This window comes from Pogoniulus pusillus, chromosome 15, assembly GCF_015220805.1.
Source record: "Pogoniulus pusillus isolate bPogPus1 chromosome 15, bPogPus1.pri, whole genome shotgun sequence".
NCBI lineage: Eukaryota > Metazoa > Chordata > Aves > Piciformes > Lybiidae > Pogoniulus > Pogoniulus pusillus.
In genome coordinates this window covers 6168597-6185678 of record NC_087278.1, presented here as the reverse complement: position 1 = coordinate 6185678, position 17082 = coordinate 6168597, and the positions used below count along the sequence as shown (strand labels likewise).

General features: G+C 45.0%; 1 protein-coding gene across 7 annotated transcripts in view; it reads left to right on the top strand.

The window, feature by feature from the left end:
* The window catches only part of GRIN2B (glutamate ionotropic receptor NMDA type subunit 2B), a 332222-nt gene that overhangs the window by 293131 nt on the left and 22009 nt on the right, over positions 1-17082 (top strand). For all 7 annotated transcript variants that reach the window (XM_064155083.1, XM_064155084.1, XM_064155085.1 and 4 more), the window contains 2 exons: positions 1145-1270; positions 4168-4397. In XM_064155083.1, coding sequence (XP_064011153.1) covers positions 1145-1270; positions 4168-4397 — 356 coding nt within the window. The remainder of the gene's footprint in view (positions 1-1144; positions 1271-4167; positions 4398-17082) is intronic.

Below are 17082 nucleotides of genomic sequence, written 5' to 3'. Positions count from 1 at the left end.
TTATAGCTGGTATGCCATAGTGCTTAGTGATAATAATTAACAATAAATTGTTACACTTTGAGAGACATTATTTGTAAAGAGGGCATTAACTTGGCTCTTTTTTGACAGGGGAACTGGTAGAAGTTAGAGATCTAATAGAGCTTTTCAAGAAGAGTTGAGCCATCACTTCTGTGCTGACACTCTGTCTTCCAATAAAGTGATTTCTAATGTCCTTCAGTGGTGGAGGGTGATTAGAGACTGCAGAGATGAGTCTACGTTTCCCCAAGACATTCATGTCCACTATTTGGCTTTATGATGCAGCACAGTGTATGAGTTATATAATTACTCTCTGCTCTCTGCCAGCATCCTGAAAACATTGACAAACACAAATAGCTTTATATGGGTAAAGATTTTTTTCCCCCCTAACTTCTTCAAGTAGGAAGTTCCAGGGACACCTTTCAGGAGCTTTTAGCTGATAGCCAAGTCCACCAGTGTTGCTTAGGTATGTGGAAGCAGCGCTAAAGTTAACTTCAAGAGTTTGAATTGCAGTTTAACTGCAAGTTGCAATATCTGCTATACTCTGGAGCAAATATATTAGTTTCTTTAATCTGGTTCAGTCTTGTCTTTATCTGCTCAAGCTTAGAGAAGAAGAAAACCTGGCAGAGATCAAACACTTATATGGATGTTAACATTTCTAGAATGAGCCAGTGTTCCCAAATGGAAGAGCTGAAAAAGCTACTATCATTATGGCTGAACCTTGGAAATTTGGAAATGCTCTTTGGCTTGATAACATCTTGGAAGTTGGGTGCTTGTCTGAAACTCTGCCAGTTCTGCCTGGTTTTCCCAGATGGTTCTGGAGGACTTCCTGGGAACAATCTCTTATCAATGCATTTTATTTTATCAGTGCGTGCCACGGTGGCTGCACATAATTCTCCAGATGGAGCCATGTGTCATAGATAGAACTGTAAGAGGGAAAGCAGCCATTGCAGAGACAGAAATTGCACTGCTCCCAGTTCAAGAAGGGTTTCAAACTCAGGTGGAAAGCTTTGTTGCAACTTTGGTTTGTCACCAGCCCAGTTTGGGGTGTTCTGGAGAGCCAAGGAGGTGAGGGAGGGGCGAGGTGGTGTGTCAGATCTTTCACCATGGTTTTTCTCTTCCTTTCCAGAGCCTTTCAGTGCTGATGTATGGGTGATGATGTTTGTGATGCTGCTTATCATCTCTGCGGTGGCCGTCTTCGTCTTTGAGTACTTCAGCCCTGTGGGCTATAATCGGTGCCTTGCTGATGGCAGAGGTAAGGGAGGTCCCTCCTTGCCATGATTCTTCCAACCCCAGATTCGTTGTTGAGGTGTTTCCTTTTCTGTGAACATGATACATGTCTAGCCTGCTCTGAGCATTCTGTTCAGACTGAAGAATGCAGGAATGGTAGTGGAAAAAAGGTTTCTGAAGAGAGCAGATGTGTATAATGGATAATTTGCTTGGCTTGGGAGATGGAGCTGTGTCTCCTTTCATCTCTAAAGCATGAACCAGCTCCAGCTTGTTTCTCATCGAGGGAAAATGTGTCCTGGTAGCTGGTGCTGGCAGTGCCCATGGTTCTGTGCTCTGGGAGGCAATGAGAGGACTCGGTGCTGTCAATCTTCACCTCCCTGGAGACCAAGCCACTCTGCCAGCCTCCCAGCATAGTGCTGCGTCCTCCAGACTCCACATCTGTCACCTGGACCTGTCCCTCCCCTACTTGGCTCACTGGCTTACTAAGGCTGACTGAGAAAGTGGGAAGCTCATTTCCCTGTGAGTGAGTGATGGATTATTTTGTGAGAGCAGGAAAGATGAGAACAAGAGAGTGACCCATTTCTGCTGTGTTAATCTTCAGAAGACAACCTGATGAGTTAAAGAGAGCCTAGACAGACAGTCTAAGAGACAGCCTTTTTTGCCTTATTGCCATGAAGGCAATTAGCAAGTTGAGCTTTCTGTCATCTCAAGATCTTTACCTGTGATGAATCAGCCCTTCAAACCTTTCAGGGTATATTGGTCTGTTCAGAGTAGTGGGAGAAAGACAGTTATTGGAAAATGCACTCATTTGCTCCCCAGTCGAGTGCTTTGAGTGAATCTATGCCACCAGATTAGAGAGGAGTGAAAAAAAAAGAGAAAGCAGGCAGAACCACACCTATGGTGAAGTGGAGAGCTTTTCTCCTGACGTGGAGCTTTGTGGCAACTGATCCTCACCACATGGCTCTGTAGACAAAAGTAAATACCGCTAAACACATAACTCTCTGGAGAGATATTCATGCAGATAGAGAACTGGAAGCAATTCTCAGTGCAGGTGTGCAGCTGTGTAGTTATTAAGTTAGTTGAACTGCAGCTGCAAGTATCAATATTTCTGAGTAATTACGAAGAGTACTGCATGATCAGGACGATATTATCCCTGATAGGTGTAACGTGAAGGTGCAGAGACTGCAGTGCTTGTTTGGTAATGAGCTCTCTGGCTAATGTTACTTTGACTCCATTTGAACTGCAACAGTATACCCTTGCATCCCACACTGGCGTTTTCCCTTCATGGACACCATTACTTTTCTTTCTGGGTTCAGGTGGGTATGTCTTGATTAGCCCCTAAAGGATGGGGTTTTGTTTCTGTGCTCAAAGTTGGAGAGTTCAGTAGGATTCCAGGTTGCTGATTTGGATCAGAGGATCTCACTGCTGTCTTGGTTTGCAGCTGAAAAAGTAACTGTGGAAGCACAGGGGGTGATCAGTAGAGAAAGGATGGCTTCAGGAGGGAATTCACCAGGATTTCCTCACACCTAACAGATCCTGCTGATTATTTACAGACCTTGCACCTGTGTGTCTTAGGGCACATTAGATAGGGAGGATTTAGTATGTAAGGAGACAAGGACTGCCAAACCATGTTCTTTATGTCAACTTTGTCTCCCTGGCACACAGAGGTTCTAGTTTTGCCAGGTGATGATTTTACTTTGGGCTTGGTGTGCAGTTCCCATGGTGCAAAATGAGCCCCTCACACCTCTCAGATGTATTTAGAGTAACACAGTGCTTCCGAATGATCTGTGTTATTCACTGCTCAGGGGTTTCCAGAGGAGTGTGAAAACTTCCTTCTCTTCCATTGCCCTGCTGGAGCCAGCCTTGGCCACAGGCAGCAGCATTAGCCATCAGTCAGTTTACCCAAGGGAGGAGGTAAAATAAGGGATGCTAACCTGAAAGGTTGAAGAGCCAAGTTGGCACCATTGGAAAAGGGACAGACTCTTGAGAGAAACCCACTGAGAGGGTCTTCTCAGTGTCTGAAGTAGGACCCTTGGAATAATTGCATCTGCACTCTCTCTGACAACTCCTCTCATGCTCAGATTAAGCAAGTTTAACTTTAGAGTCCCTCTAATGGAACCAGCTTATGCCGGGGATATGAGGCTGCTGGGACACAGGCAAGGTTTGGCAAGTTTGAGCCCCGTAAGCAGACCTGGCTCCTGGAGTATGAGTGAGCTTCCTTACTGAGCAGTGAGTACAGGGAGATATCTCAGCAGCTTTTAAAACACTGGATCTGCTCCTGGACTGTCAGGGCCAGGGCTGTGATTTTCTGGAGGCAGAGCAGAACATGTGTCACTGTTACACACCTCAAACACAGAAGGTGGTGAGAGGGAGCCGTGTTCTCCTCTGGTCTGTGTGTCTCCAACACACTGGGTAATTAAAGCCTTTTGCAAAGGAATTTGTAGAGCCCTTTTATCAGATAATGCTCTTCTTTGCACCTGTACAAGTGCAGTGAAGGTCATGGTTTGCACAGGTGTATGCTGGGAGCTGAAGGACTACATCACTGTTAAACAGCTAAACAAGAAGACAGATTTTTTTCTAAGCAAACTATTTCTGGTGACAGCATTTGAACAGAAGTGGAATGTGTGGACTTTCACTTAGACAAATGAGGCACAAGAAAAGCCCCTGTGTAAGGTTTCAGCAGAAATCTCTGAGACCCCAAACATGGAAGCCCAAGGCTGTTTTAAAGCAATGGTTTTTCAGGGTGGCACTTTGCTGAGATATGATGTCATGGACACAGGGGAGCGCAGCTGTGAACGTTCATCTCGCGTGTGAGAATAGAGACTGCTCTTAACTCTGAACTCCAGATGCGTGTGTGCGTAGAAATGCAGACCATTTACTCTGAGATGCTCACTGTGGGATCATGTTTCTTAATCACTCTAGAGCCAGGAGGTCCCTCTTTCACCATTGGCAAAGCTATCTGGTTGCTGTGGGGGCTGGTGTTCAACAACTCTGTGCCAGTGCAGAATCCCAAGGGTACCACTAGCAAGATCATGGTGTCGGTGTGGGCCTTCTTCGCTGTCATCTTTCTGGCCAGCTACACTGCCAACCTGGCTGCCTTCATGATCCAAGAGGAATACGTGGACCAGGTGTCTGGCTTGAGCGACAAAAAGGTAATGGATCCACCCAAAGCACCAAAGCAGCTTTTGCCACAAAAGAGGTTGCTCTGTCCTCTTTTTTACCTTTGCTGGGAAGGTGTTCGGGTTTTTCCAGTCACATTATAGCTTTAGTGCCTGGCTTAAATAGCACAACTGTTCTTTGTTGCTATTCAGTTATATTTTTACATGTTTTAAGCTCTCCAGGAACGAATTAGAAACAGAACTGAGCAGTGCTTGCTTGCATGATCCCAAACCACACCTCAATTGTCAGAAAAGAAAGGAACTAATGGAGCTTTAGAGACGAGGTGTGTGCTGGCTGTAACCTGGTTTTTCAGGATGAAATAATTTGTCTGGGCAGGAAGACTGGCCATTAGGCTAGCAAATATGAGCTGTTCGTTTGTCCTGGGGGATAAATTCTGTCCATGGGGGTAAATCAGTTTGGGTTTGATGATTTTCTATTACTTGCATTCGAAGAAAAATGCTTTTTTTGAGGCCTTTGGAAGCTTAGTGCTAGAAATTGTTTCTTGTTCAGAGTGCATTTCACTGCCTTGTTTACATGAACTGCATTTTGTCCTCGCAGAGCACTTGCTTGTGCTGGGCTTTGCACACTGAAGATTTTGTAGAGGTTGCTCATGCATGCAGGGGAGCACTGGCTGGCTTCTGAGGGCCTGAAGCTTTGCACAGTGCTTTATTTTTGCTTTGCAGTGTGGTTACTCGCAAGGCATTGAGTGTTGCAAGGGTCTGTTGCCCATACTGGGTTTGTTACTTAGTCACTGGGGCTGCTTAATTGGTCATTCTGTTGTAGAGCAACCAAGAAGCAGTAGGTTCCCCACACTGCTATCAGGGGTAGCAGCAAAAAAAGGACTGCAAGTGTCAGTTTTCTGCTGCTGGTCTGGTTATAGTTACTGTCTTTTGTGCCACCCTTGATAGTGTATGAATAAATTGCAGCCAGACCCAGTGTGTATGCACTGCCCTGTGCAGCAGCGTGGCAATTCTCAGGTGGATTAATTTTTAAGAGGATTTTTTTGTCCCTCTTTTGTTGTTTTTACTTTTCCTGGAATGAAATATGACACAGAATAATACAATCCATGCAGAAGTGCTCCTGCTATTTATTTTGTTTCAGCCTCAATTTGTTTTACTTTGTCACCACAATGACAGTGTAGTGTATTGAAGAGGGAGTGGAGGGGAGGATGCTTTTCTGCCAAGTAGAAGTTGTCGTGGAGACTCCTTAGAAGCTGTGGTCTCCTTCAGTCTGAATGACTTTGTTCACAACCAGCCAGCCCTGTCAGAGTTAACATTAGTTTGTCACCATTAGGTTTTCAACCGTCTGAGCTAAATGGGATAGTTCATAGCTGTGATCTATTGTTTCAGGCTGTGCCTGGGCTCACAGAGAGAGCCATGCTTTCATTCTCACGTTATTCAAGGTACTCTTCATACCTGCAGAGATATGTGCATGAAATACCAATCGAAAGCGGTCACTCCTGGAGCTTCACAGAGCCTTTAGACACGAGTTTCTGGGCCTATTTTAGTAGATTTCACTGTAAGACTGCCTGTGTGTATTGGATTGAGGTCATTTTCTTCTGCTTTTCTTTGCCAACATACCTGTGTTTGCTTTTGCTGTCCTAAAGTGTTATGTGCTTTGTTTCTGGGGAAGAGAAAGGGCATAATTCACATTGGGATCATTGCAATATGCCTCGAACACAGCTGCTAGTGCGAGTGCAACACCTGGGTAGAACTGCAATCTACCAGAGCATCTGGAACCAGAGAAAATTGGATGGTAAAAACTGAAGGCCAGCTGCTGCCTCTGGAGAATAAAGACAGGTGTGACTGACTCCATCCAAAAGATGCGAGTGAATGAGCTTGATCTGTGGGCTCGTGTGCCTTGAGGATTTCCACTCTCAGAACATGCAGAAGGTCTCACAGTGTGAGAGTGGTCGTTCAGGTGTCTGACAGGCTGCTTCCAGATGCCCTTGTTTGGGAGGAATTAATTCTTCATAATTTTGTCTTTTCCCTCTTCCACAGTCCACATCCTGCTAGCATCACCCTCTCGTTCCATGAGCTGCTTGGACAGGATACAGGACACAGCCACATCCAGGACAGGTGGAGGTGTGCTGTGCTCCATCTCCTTTTTTGCAGCTGGCTTAAATTGGCCACTTCAGGCTTTCAGAGGAGGCAGTCACTGACCAAAGCCAGGTAGCTAAGAGAAATGACTGTAGCTCCCAGTCTGTTCTATCTCCAGTGCACGATCTAGTGTCCACAGCAAAAATGAGGCAGATCAACCTTCTGGCCTGCTACAAGAGCTGGCAAGGGCAACCGTGTCCAGCAAAAGGTGTCGGCAGAGGATGGAATCCAAGCTGACAGGCAAAGAACCAAGTTATTTTAAGAGATATTGTTCCTAGTTTCTAGACCCAGATCTGCTTGCAAATGTTTTTGTAAGCGTGACAGTACCTGGGGAAGATGTCCCACTGGCACTGTACAGCGGCCAAAATGCCAGATGCACTCACAAAATCCATTACTGTGCCTGGCTGGGGAACACTTGTCAAGGTCAGGCTGGCTACACCCTGTCACAGCCACCCTCAGGGTCTCCTTGGACCCTCTCACTTGGGCCTTGCCTGGGGAGAGGTACTCCAAGAGCTGGCATGCTGCTTCCCCAGAAAACTGGGCTGAAACACTCTGGCTGTCTTAAGACTTGGATGGGATTTTATCTACACCCAATCATTTGCTCCGTAATGACATGCAAGACAATGACTGATGTCATATTCCCACTCTGCTATGTGGATGCATGAGCAGGCCTGTCTGACCTGGGCTGGAACAGACACTTCTGTGCCTGGGTCATGGGTTGGACTGAGGGTGGTAGGAGGCTTCCTGTAACGAGCTTAGGGACCTCTGCCATCTCTGCCATGCTCTCTCTGGCCCAGGTGATGCTCACCCTGCTGAGCGCCACCTCTTTGTGCTCATCTGGTCCAAAACTGGTGCCACGGCTGACCTAGGAACCCAGCTCATGCTGGCTGTTAATTCGCCCATGTTAATCCTAGTAGCTGCTAAATCATACTTCAAGCTGCAGCTTTTAATGCCAGTGCAGCTGTAGGCATTTTGAGGAAGGAGAAACCCACTCATCTCTGAGAGCAGCACAGGCCCCGTGAGTTCTGCGGGCAAAAAGCCTCCTCTGACAGCATCTCCCTTCCAGCTCCTTGTGCTTGCAGCAGGCTGAACTACTCTCCTTCTGCACAAGATCTAAACCTGTACCCACTGACTCCAGCGTTCCACCATGTGCGGAGAAACAGCTGGACCTGGTCCTGGCAGGGGCCGAGCTATGCTGGCCAGGTCTGCTCTCTAGCCAGAGCTCTATCCCTCACTGACAGTACCAGCAGGGCTGCAGCCATCTGGGGTCCACGGTGGGGGCTGCTATAACCCTGACCCCCTGTAAAAGTCCTGCTGGTAAGAAGGCCTGTTGCAGAATGCTGCAGTCAGCTCCCGGGTTTGGATTCTGTAATCAGGAGCTGTAACCCAATTTCCCTTAGCAGGAGAGCTTCAGACACGTTAGAGAAACAAGTGCCTGCGGTACTTCAGTCTAACGAAGGCAATAAATACAGGAAAGATTATATGAAATGAACTAATGTGTGAAATAATCTAATAGCTCTGCCTAATTCTCATTCATATACAGCAGTAATAGAATAAAAAAGCAAATGTGGACAGCCAGCAGGGCATTGAAAGAAAATAATTTAGAAAGCAGTAGGTTAATAATCAGAAGAATTAAGAAAAAGAAAAGTACCCGTGCCTATAAATTAGTTGGAAATGCCAAAGAAGCTAATAAAGTATCAAAATGGTAATTTTGTCATTCACATAAAGAGGGGAGAAATGGATTTCTGCATGCTTGCAAATGAATACAGATTGCTGAAGCTTCACACATGTGTGTGAGTTAATCTGCTTTTGAAGGTGTCAGTGGAACGCCGAGACAGAAGTCTGTGCAGCGTAGGTCAGGTGGTTAATTTGTTTTCTTTGACAGATGCACTTTTTGGAGTTAAAACTGGCCAATGTTTTCAGTGGGAAACAAAAATCCAAGAGAGCATGAGAGAGCAGAGGCAAATGAATACAGATAGCTGAAACTTCACATGTGTGTTTGCCTTAGACGTCAGTGGAACGCCAAGACAAATGCCCTGTCTCTGTGCAGCATAGGTCAGGTGGTTATTTTTTTTCCCTTTGACAGATGCACTTTTTGGAGTTAAAACTGGCCAATGTTTTCACTGGGGAAAAAAAAAAGAAATTAAGGTAAAAACCCAGGAGAGTATAAGAGAGCCAAAGCAAATGAATACAGAGAGCTGAAACTTCACAGTTGTATTTGTCTCATTTGCTTTTCAAGATGTCAGTGAAACACCGAGACAGAAGTCTGTGCAGCATAGGTCAGGTGGTTATTCTGTTTTCTTTGACAGATGCACTTTTTGGAGTTAAAACTGACCACTGTTTTCAGTGGGAAACAAAAGAAATTAAGACAAAGAACAAAGAGAGTATAAGAGGGCTGAGGCAAATGAGTATCGAGAGCTGAAATGTCACACATGTGTTTGATCTGCTTTTCAAGATGTCAGTGAAACACCGAGACAGAAGTCTGTGCAGCATAGGTCAGGTGGTTAATTTGTTTTCTTTGACAGATGCACTTTTTGGAGTTAAAAGTGGCCAATGTTTTCAGTGGGAAACAAAAATCCAAGAGAGCATGAGAGAGCAGAGGCAAATGAATACAGATAGCTGAAACTTCACACGTGTGTTTGCCTTAGATGTCAGTGGAACGCCAAGACAAATGCCCTGTCTCTGTGCAGCATAGGTCAGGTGGTTATTTTTTTTCCCTTTGACAGATGCACTTTTTGGAGTTAAAACTGGCCAATGTTTTCACTGGGGAAAAAAAAAAGAAATTAAGGTAAAAACCCAGGAGAGTATAAGAGAGCCAAAGCAAATGAATACAGAGAGCTGAAACTTCACAGTTGTATTTGTCTCATTTGCTTTTCAAGATGTCAGTGAAACACCGAGACAAAAGTCTGTGCAGCATAGGTCAGGTGGTTATTCTGTTTTCTTTGACAGATGCACTTTTTGGAGTTAAAAGTGGCCAATGTTTTCATTGGGAAACAAAAATCCAGGAGAGTATGAGAGAGCAGAGGCAAATGAATACAGATAGCTGAAACTTCACATGTGTGTTTGCCTTAGATGTCAGTGGAACGCCAAGACAAATGCCCTGTCTCTGTGCAGCATAGGTCAGATGGTTATTTTTTTCCCTTTGACAGATGCACTTTTTGGAGTTAAAACTGGCCAATGTTTTCATTGGGAAACAAAAGAAATTAAGACAAAGAACAAAGAGAGTATAAGAGGGCTGCGGCAAATGAATATCGAGAGCTGAAACGTCACACGTGTGTTTGATCTGCTTTTCAAGATGTCAGTGAAACACCGAGACAAAAGTCTGTGCAGCATAGGTCAGGTGGTTAATTTGTTTTCTTTGACAGATGCACTTTTTGGAGTTAAAAGTGGCCAATGTTTTCAGTGGGAAACAAAAGTCCAGGAGAGCATGAGAGAGCAGAGGCAAATGAATACAGATAGCTGAAACTTCACATGTGTGTTTGCCTTAGATGTCAGTGGAACGCCAGGACAAATGCCCTGTCTCTGTGCAGCATAGGTCAGATGGTTATTTTTTTCCCTTTGACAGATGCACTTTTTGGAGTTAAAACTGGCCAATGTTTTCACTGGGAAACAAAAAAAATTAAGATAAAAATCCAGGAGAGTATAAGAGAGCCAAAGCAAATGAATACAGAGAGCTGATACTTCACACTTGTATTTGTCTGATCTGCTTTTCAAGATGTCAGTGGAACGCCGAGACAAAAGTCTGTGCAGCATAGGTCAGGTGGTTATTCTGTTTTCTTTGACAGATGCAATTTTTGGAGTTAAAACTGGCCAATGTTTTCAGTGGGAAACAAAAATCCAGGAGAGTATGAGAGAGCAGAGGCAAATTATTATAGAGAGCTGAAATGTCACACATGTGTGTTTGACTGATCTGCTTTTCGAGATGTCAGTGAAACACCGAGGCAGAAGTCTGTGCAGCGTAGGTCAGGTGGTTAATTTGTTTTCTTTGACAGATGCACTTTTTGGAGTTAAAAGTGGCCAATGTTTTCATTGGGAAACAAAAATCCAGGAGAGTATGAGAGAGCAGAGGCAAATGAATACAGATAGCTGGAACTTCACACGTGTGTTTGCCTTAGATGTCAGTGGAACGCCAAGACAAATGCCCTGTCTCTGTGCAGCATAGGTCAGGTGGTTATTTTTTTTCCCTTTGACAGATGCACTTTTTGGAGTTAAAACTGGCCAATGTTTTCATTGGGAAACAAAAGAAATTAAGACAAAGAACAAAGAGAGTATAAGAGGGCTGAGGCAAATGAATATCGAGAGCTGAAACGTCACACGTGTGTTTGATCTGCTTTTCAAGATGTCAGTGAAACACCGAGACAAAAGTCTGTGCAGCATAGGTCAGGTGGTTATTCGGTTTTCTTTGACAGATGCACTTTTTGGAGTTAAAACTGGCCAATGTTTTCACTGGGGAAAAAAAAAAGAAATTAAGGTAAAAACCCAGGAGAGTATAAGAGAGCCAAAGCAAATGAATACAGAGAGCTGAAACTTCACAGTTGTATTTGTCTCATTTGCTTTTCAAGATGTCAGTGAAACACCGAGACAGAAGTCTGTGCAGCATAGGTCAGGTGGTTATTCTGTTTTCTTTGACAGATGCACTTTTTGGAGTTAAAACTGACCACTGTTTTCAGTGGGAAACAAAAGAAATTAAGACAAAGAACAAAGAGAGTATAAGAGGGCTGAGGCAAATGAGTATCGAGAGCTGAAACGTCACACATGTGTTTGATCTGCTTTTCAAGATGTCAGTGAAACACCGAGACAGAAGTCTGTGCAGCGTAGGTCAGGTGGTTAATTTGTTTTCTTTGACAGATGCACTTTTTGGAGTTAAAAGTGGCCAATGTTTTCATTGGGAAACAAAAATCCAGGAGAGTATGAGAGAGCAGAGGCAAATGAATACAGATAGCTGGAACTTCACACGTGTGTTTGCCTTAGATGTCAGTGGAACGCCAAGACAAATGCCCTGTCTCTGTGCAGCATAGGTCAGGTGGTTATTTTTTTCCCTTTGACAGATGCACTTTTTGGAGTTAAAACTGGCCAATGTTTTCATTGGGAAACAAAAGAAATTAAGATAAAGAACAAAGAGAGTATAAGAGAGCCGAAGCAAATGAATGTAGACAGCTGAAATGTCACACGTGTGTTTCACTGATTTGCTTTCTAAGCTGTCAGTGGAACGTCAAGACGAAAGCCTATGCAGTATAGGTCAGATGGTTTTGTTGTTTGTTTTTTTTCAACAGGTGGATTTTTGGACTTAAAACTGGTCAATATTTTTACTGAGAAAGAAAAAATGAAAATAAAAATCCAGGGGATTATCAAAGAGCAGAGACAAATGCTGGTATTTGCTTAAGTAGCTTATTTTACTATACTTGAAACACATTATTTATGTATGAGTTTATTTATTTGAGATAAGGTTTTGACTTGGTGTTTTCTGAGGGCGCTACTCATAAAATTGGGGAGACAAAAGGAAAATGAAGATGAACTTTTTTATTTTCTGTATCAATGGAAAGGGACAGGAGGAGGCAATTGGAAGACAAAGCAACATACATGATTCTGAGGTGAAGGAAATATCTCCTGTGGTTACGAAGCAAAAGTCTTACTGAAAAACCTGCAAGAAAAAGATCATAGAATCAACCAGGTTGGAAGAGACCTCCAAGATTATCCAGTCCAACCTAGCACCCAGCCCTATCCAGTCACCTAGACCATGGCACTAAGTGCCTCATCCAGGCTTTGCTTGAACACTTCCAGGGATGGCAACTGCACCTCCCTGGGCAGCCCATTCCAATGCCAATCACTCTCTCTGCCAACAACTTCCTCCTAACATCCAGCCTAGACCTCCCCTGGCACAACTTGAGAATCTGTCCCCTTGTTCTGGTGCTGGTTGCCTGACAGAAGAGACCAACCCTACCTGGCTACAGCCTCCCTTCAGGTAGTTGTAGACAGCAATGAGGTCACCCCTGAGCCTCCTCTTTTCCAGGCTGCACACCCCCAGCTCCCTCAGCCTCTCCTCACAGGGTTTGTGTTCCAGGCCCCTCACCAGCTTCGTCACCCTTCTCTGGACATGTTCCTGTATCTCATCTCTCTTGAATTGAGGAGCCCAGAACTGGACATAACACTCAAGATGTGTCCTGACCAGTGCTGAGTACATGGGCAGAATAACCTCCCTTGTCCTGCTGCCCACACTGTTCCTGATGCAGGTCAGGATGCTATTGGCTCTCATGGCCACCTGGGCACACTGCTGGCTCATATTTGGCTACTATCTACCAGCACCCCCAGGTCCCTTTCTTCCTGGCTGCTCTCCAGCCACTCTGTCCCCATCCTGTAGTGCTGCTTGGGGTTGTTGTGGCCAAAGTGCAGAACCCTGCCCTTGGCCTTGTTAAATCTCATCCCATTGGCCTCTGGTCACCCATCCAGCCTGTCAAGGTTCCTCTGCAGGTCTCTCCTACCTTCCAACAGATCCACAGCTGCTCCTATCTTGGTGTCATCTGCAAACTTACTGATGCTGGACTCAATCCCCTGGTCCAGATCATAGATAAAGATATTGAACAGAACTGGGCTCAGCAGTGCTCTGCTATGTTTCTGCAGTAATAGATGCTCAGTCATAAAACTGAAAAAATGAATTATTTCCCACATTGTGATCTGTGGCACATTAAATCTAAATTACACCAGGATCCAAAATATGCAGAACACTTAAGCAGGTGCTTAACTTTGTGCTCAGGAGTGGAGACATTAAAGTCAACGGGCTATTATTCACATGATTGAAGTTAAATGCTTTCCTGAGCTTGGAGCTTTTGTGCCACAAATACCTGCTCTGGAGAAGCCTAGAGAAAATGCAGGGCAGGTCTGTCAGCTAGAAATCTACCAAGGGGACCAAAAGCAGGGTCAGTCATGTGCCTTTTAAGGTCTGTAAAGGGAAGGTTATCTAAGTGGAGAGCTTGGAGGCAGTACAGATCTTCCATGGGTCTACGCACTGTGCTATCAGCAGATATTTGTCTTCCGTTTGACTTTGGCTTTATTCTGCGTGGTGCAAAAGAAGTTTGATGTGTGTGTCCAAAGGCAGAAAATGTGCAGCCCTTTCAACAGTGCTATGACTTTTATTGTCAAGGGACCTTCATGGAGAAAGGCCTAACTAGAAAGAAGTTAGGCCATGCTGCTTCCAACTCTGTCTTCTGGTGATAAATTACAACCTTTCAAAAAAGGCATCCAGTCTGATGCACCTTACTTGACTGGAAACTCAAAATTACAAAGACAACCCAAGCCCTTAAACCTTACACCATAGGGTCATAGAATTATAGAATGGCTTAGGGTGGAAGTGACCTTACAGATCATCTATGCCAACCTCCCTGCTGTGGGCAGGGACACCTCTCAGTTGGACTTGGTTGCTCAAGACCTCATCCAAACTGACATCCACAACCTCGCTGCGCAATGTGTTCCAGCATCTCATCGTCCTCTTTCTGAAGAACTTCTTCCTAAGATCTAGTCTAAACCTACTCTCCCTCTTCCTAATGCCTTTGTCTTGTCACTAGGTACCCTTATGAAAAGTCTCTCCCCAGCCTTCCTGTAGATTCTCTTCTGGCATTGGAAGGCAGCTGTAAGGTTCCCATTGGAATCTTCTCCAGGCTGAGCAACCTCAGCTCCCCCAGGCTACCTTCATAGCCTACTGTCACAGCACATCCTCCAGCCCATGCATCATCCTTGTGGCCCTTTTCTGAACTCACTCCAACAGTTCTATGTCCTTTTTACGATGGTGACACCAGAACTGGACTCAGTGTAGGGTAGAGTTGAATCTCCTTAATAGCCTCAAGCTGCAGCAGGGTAGATTTAAACTGGACATTAGGAAGTTTTTTTTTCATAGCAGGAGTGGTCAAGCATTGGAGCAGGCTGCCTGGGGAGGTGGTTGAGTCACTATTCCTGAATGTGTTTAGAGCCTGTTTAGATGTGGTGCTTGCTGATATGGTGTAGGGTGAACTTTGTAGAGTTATCAGTTGGGCTTGATGATCATGAGGATCTTTTCCAACCTGAATGTTTCTGTGATCCCTTCCAGTGCTTCTTTTGGGGGACATCTTCCTGTAAGCAAGTTGAACTGCTTTCAGTCTTTGGCTTAAATATGACCTTCACATCCAACATTGGTGGTACCACCTAGAGCTTAATAGAACAAACATTGGCTCATAGCAAAGCACAGAAAACTCAGAGCTCTGACAGTCTGAAATTTTATGCCTTAAAATCTGATGATTTGCCTGCACATCTCTGTAAATCATCACTTACAACAGTATGAACTGTTTGCAAACACTGTATAGTGCAGCACTGACATTATGCAAAAGTCATCCTATTAATGAATCACTATTAAAGTACCTGCAGCATATTGTGTGTCAGTGATAGGTCTTTTTAACTGGTGACTTGCATTTACTGTGTACATAAACACAACTGCAGGCAAATTCTCACAGTTGTAGGCAGGTAGGTTTATCTCTCATTTAGTTCTTCTGCATTCTTTGGGTTTCCACTGTTTTTATACTTTCTGAGATCCTTGGAACAAACCTCTGTGCCTGTGTGCTAAAAATTGATTCAGTGTTTTAAGGCTAAAGGTGTTTAAAGTCAGTGAAGTGTTAAACATGCTTTTCCCCCCTGCCTTTGCTCCAATCCTACTTTCTTTGTCATTCTTCTTCTTTTTAAGCTCAGCGCTGCATAGCATAGAGATGCAAGGAGGCTGCGATATACTTCAGCCTTGACTGAGTCTCTCAGAGTTCTCTTTTCTGTTGATCTGGAGGGATTTAATGGCAGTAAAAAATTGTAATGGGACTTCTCAGGATTAGTGCCAGTTATAAAGCAGTTGAGATAGGAACTTCAAGAGATAAAGTAGAAGAGAAGGGGCTACTCTGAGTCAGACCATCCCTGGAGGTGTTCAAGAGCCTGGATCAGGCACTTAGTGTCATAGTCTAGTTGACTGGATAGGGCTGGGTGATAGGTTGGACTAGATGATCTTGGAGGTCTCTCCCAACCTGGTTGATTCTATGATTTAACTGATCATTACTGGAAAGAGAAAAAGGCAACTCCTTGGGCTTTGCTGATGGCCCAAGTGGGAGTCACTGAGTGATGGTTGTCAATTATAGAGCCATGGCATAGTCCTTAGTTTGCCACTTTGCATTCCACTCTGACCCCACCCTGTTGCACTATTGTCCTGGCCTTTCCTGACTCTTGGTTGTTACTGACTCTTCCCTTTCATCTTCCTTCTGACTGTCATTTGGAGCTAACCCTTTGGAGGCTCCGGATAAATTTGGTTGCTTCTGAACTAATTGTTTGGCAGTCTGGAAAAAGCCAGCTTTAGAGAGTTATGTAAGTGGAAGTGGTGGTGGTGGGGGGAGCAATAGACTGTCCTGCTTCTCAGTATAAGTCAGTGGAGAGGGAAGCAATGAATATTTTTATTTATTATTTATAGGGTGCCATAAATGTGCTTGGCACTCCTTAGTCAAATAATAGACAGCGACCCTGCCACCAGGACTTGGGAGCCTGAGAGATGAGAGCTGGCCTCCTTCATCTGAATGCAGAGGGTTGAGTTGCTGGTGGGGAAAGGATGGGAAGAAGAAATCTAGAGAATTAAAAAAAACAAACCCAACCCAAACCAGCACAGCAGCCCCTCCCTGTGCTTTGGTCATTCATGCCTAGTGACCATGACATTTGAAGTTAGGTTACATAGAATCAAGCATGTTGGAAGAGACCTCCAAGATCAAGTCCACCCTAGCACCCAGCCCTATCCAATCAACTAGACTATGGCACTAAGTGCCTCATCCAGGCTTTCTTTGAACACCTCCAGGCACAGTGACTCCACCACCTCCCTGGGCAGCCCATTCCAATGCAAATCACTCTCTCTGCCAACAAATTCCTCCTAACATCCAGCCTAGACCTCCCCTGGCACAACTTGAGACTGTGTCCCCTTGTTCTGGTGCTGGTTGCCTGGCAGAAGAGACCAACCCCACCTGGCTACAGCCTCCCTTCAGGTAGTTGTAGACAGCAATGAGGTCTGCCCTGAGCCTCCTCTTTTCTAGGCTGCACACCCCCAGCTCCCTCAGCCTCTCCTCACAGGGCTGTGTTCCAGGCCCCTTATCAGCTTTGTCGCCTTTCTCTGGATGCCTTCCAGCACCTCAACATCTCTCTTGACTTGAGGAGCCCAGAACTGGACACAGCACTCAAGGTGTGGCCTGAGCAGTGTTGAATACAGGGGCAGAATAACCTCCCTTGTCCTACTGGCCACACTGTTCCTGATGCAGGCCAGGATGCCATTGGCTCTCATGGCCACCAAACATCCATATGCCACATGCACAGACTAGATAAATGTTTGGCAGGTTGTAACGTCCTGTCTTCCCAGGCACTTTTACTTCACCTGGTGGAAAGGAGCTCTTCTTCTTCTGGGCCTTTAGCTAACCAAGGTCAAACTTCCTCTTAGTGGCCCAGCAGGCTTGCTAGATTCAGGTATACCTGCTCAGTGCCCCAGGACTCAGAAGGGAGTGACAAGGCTTTTGTTTCTCTGGTGGTGTTGCTTGCAGATGGGAAG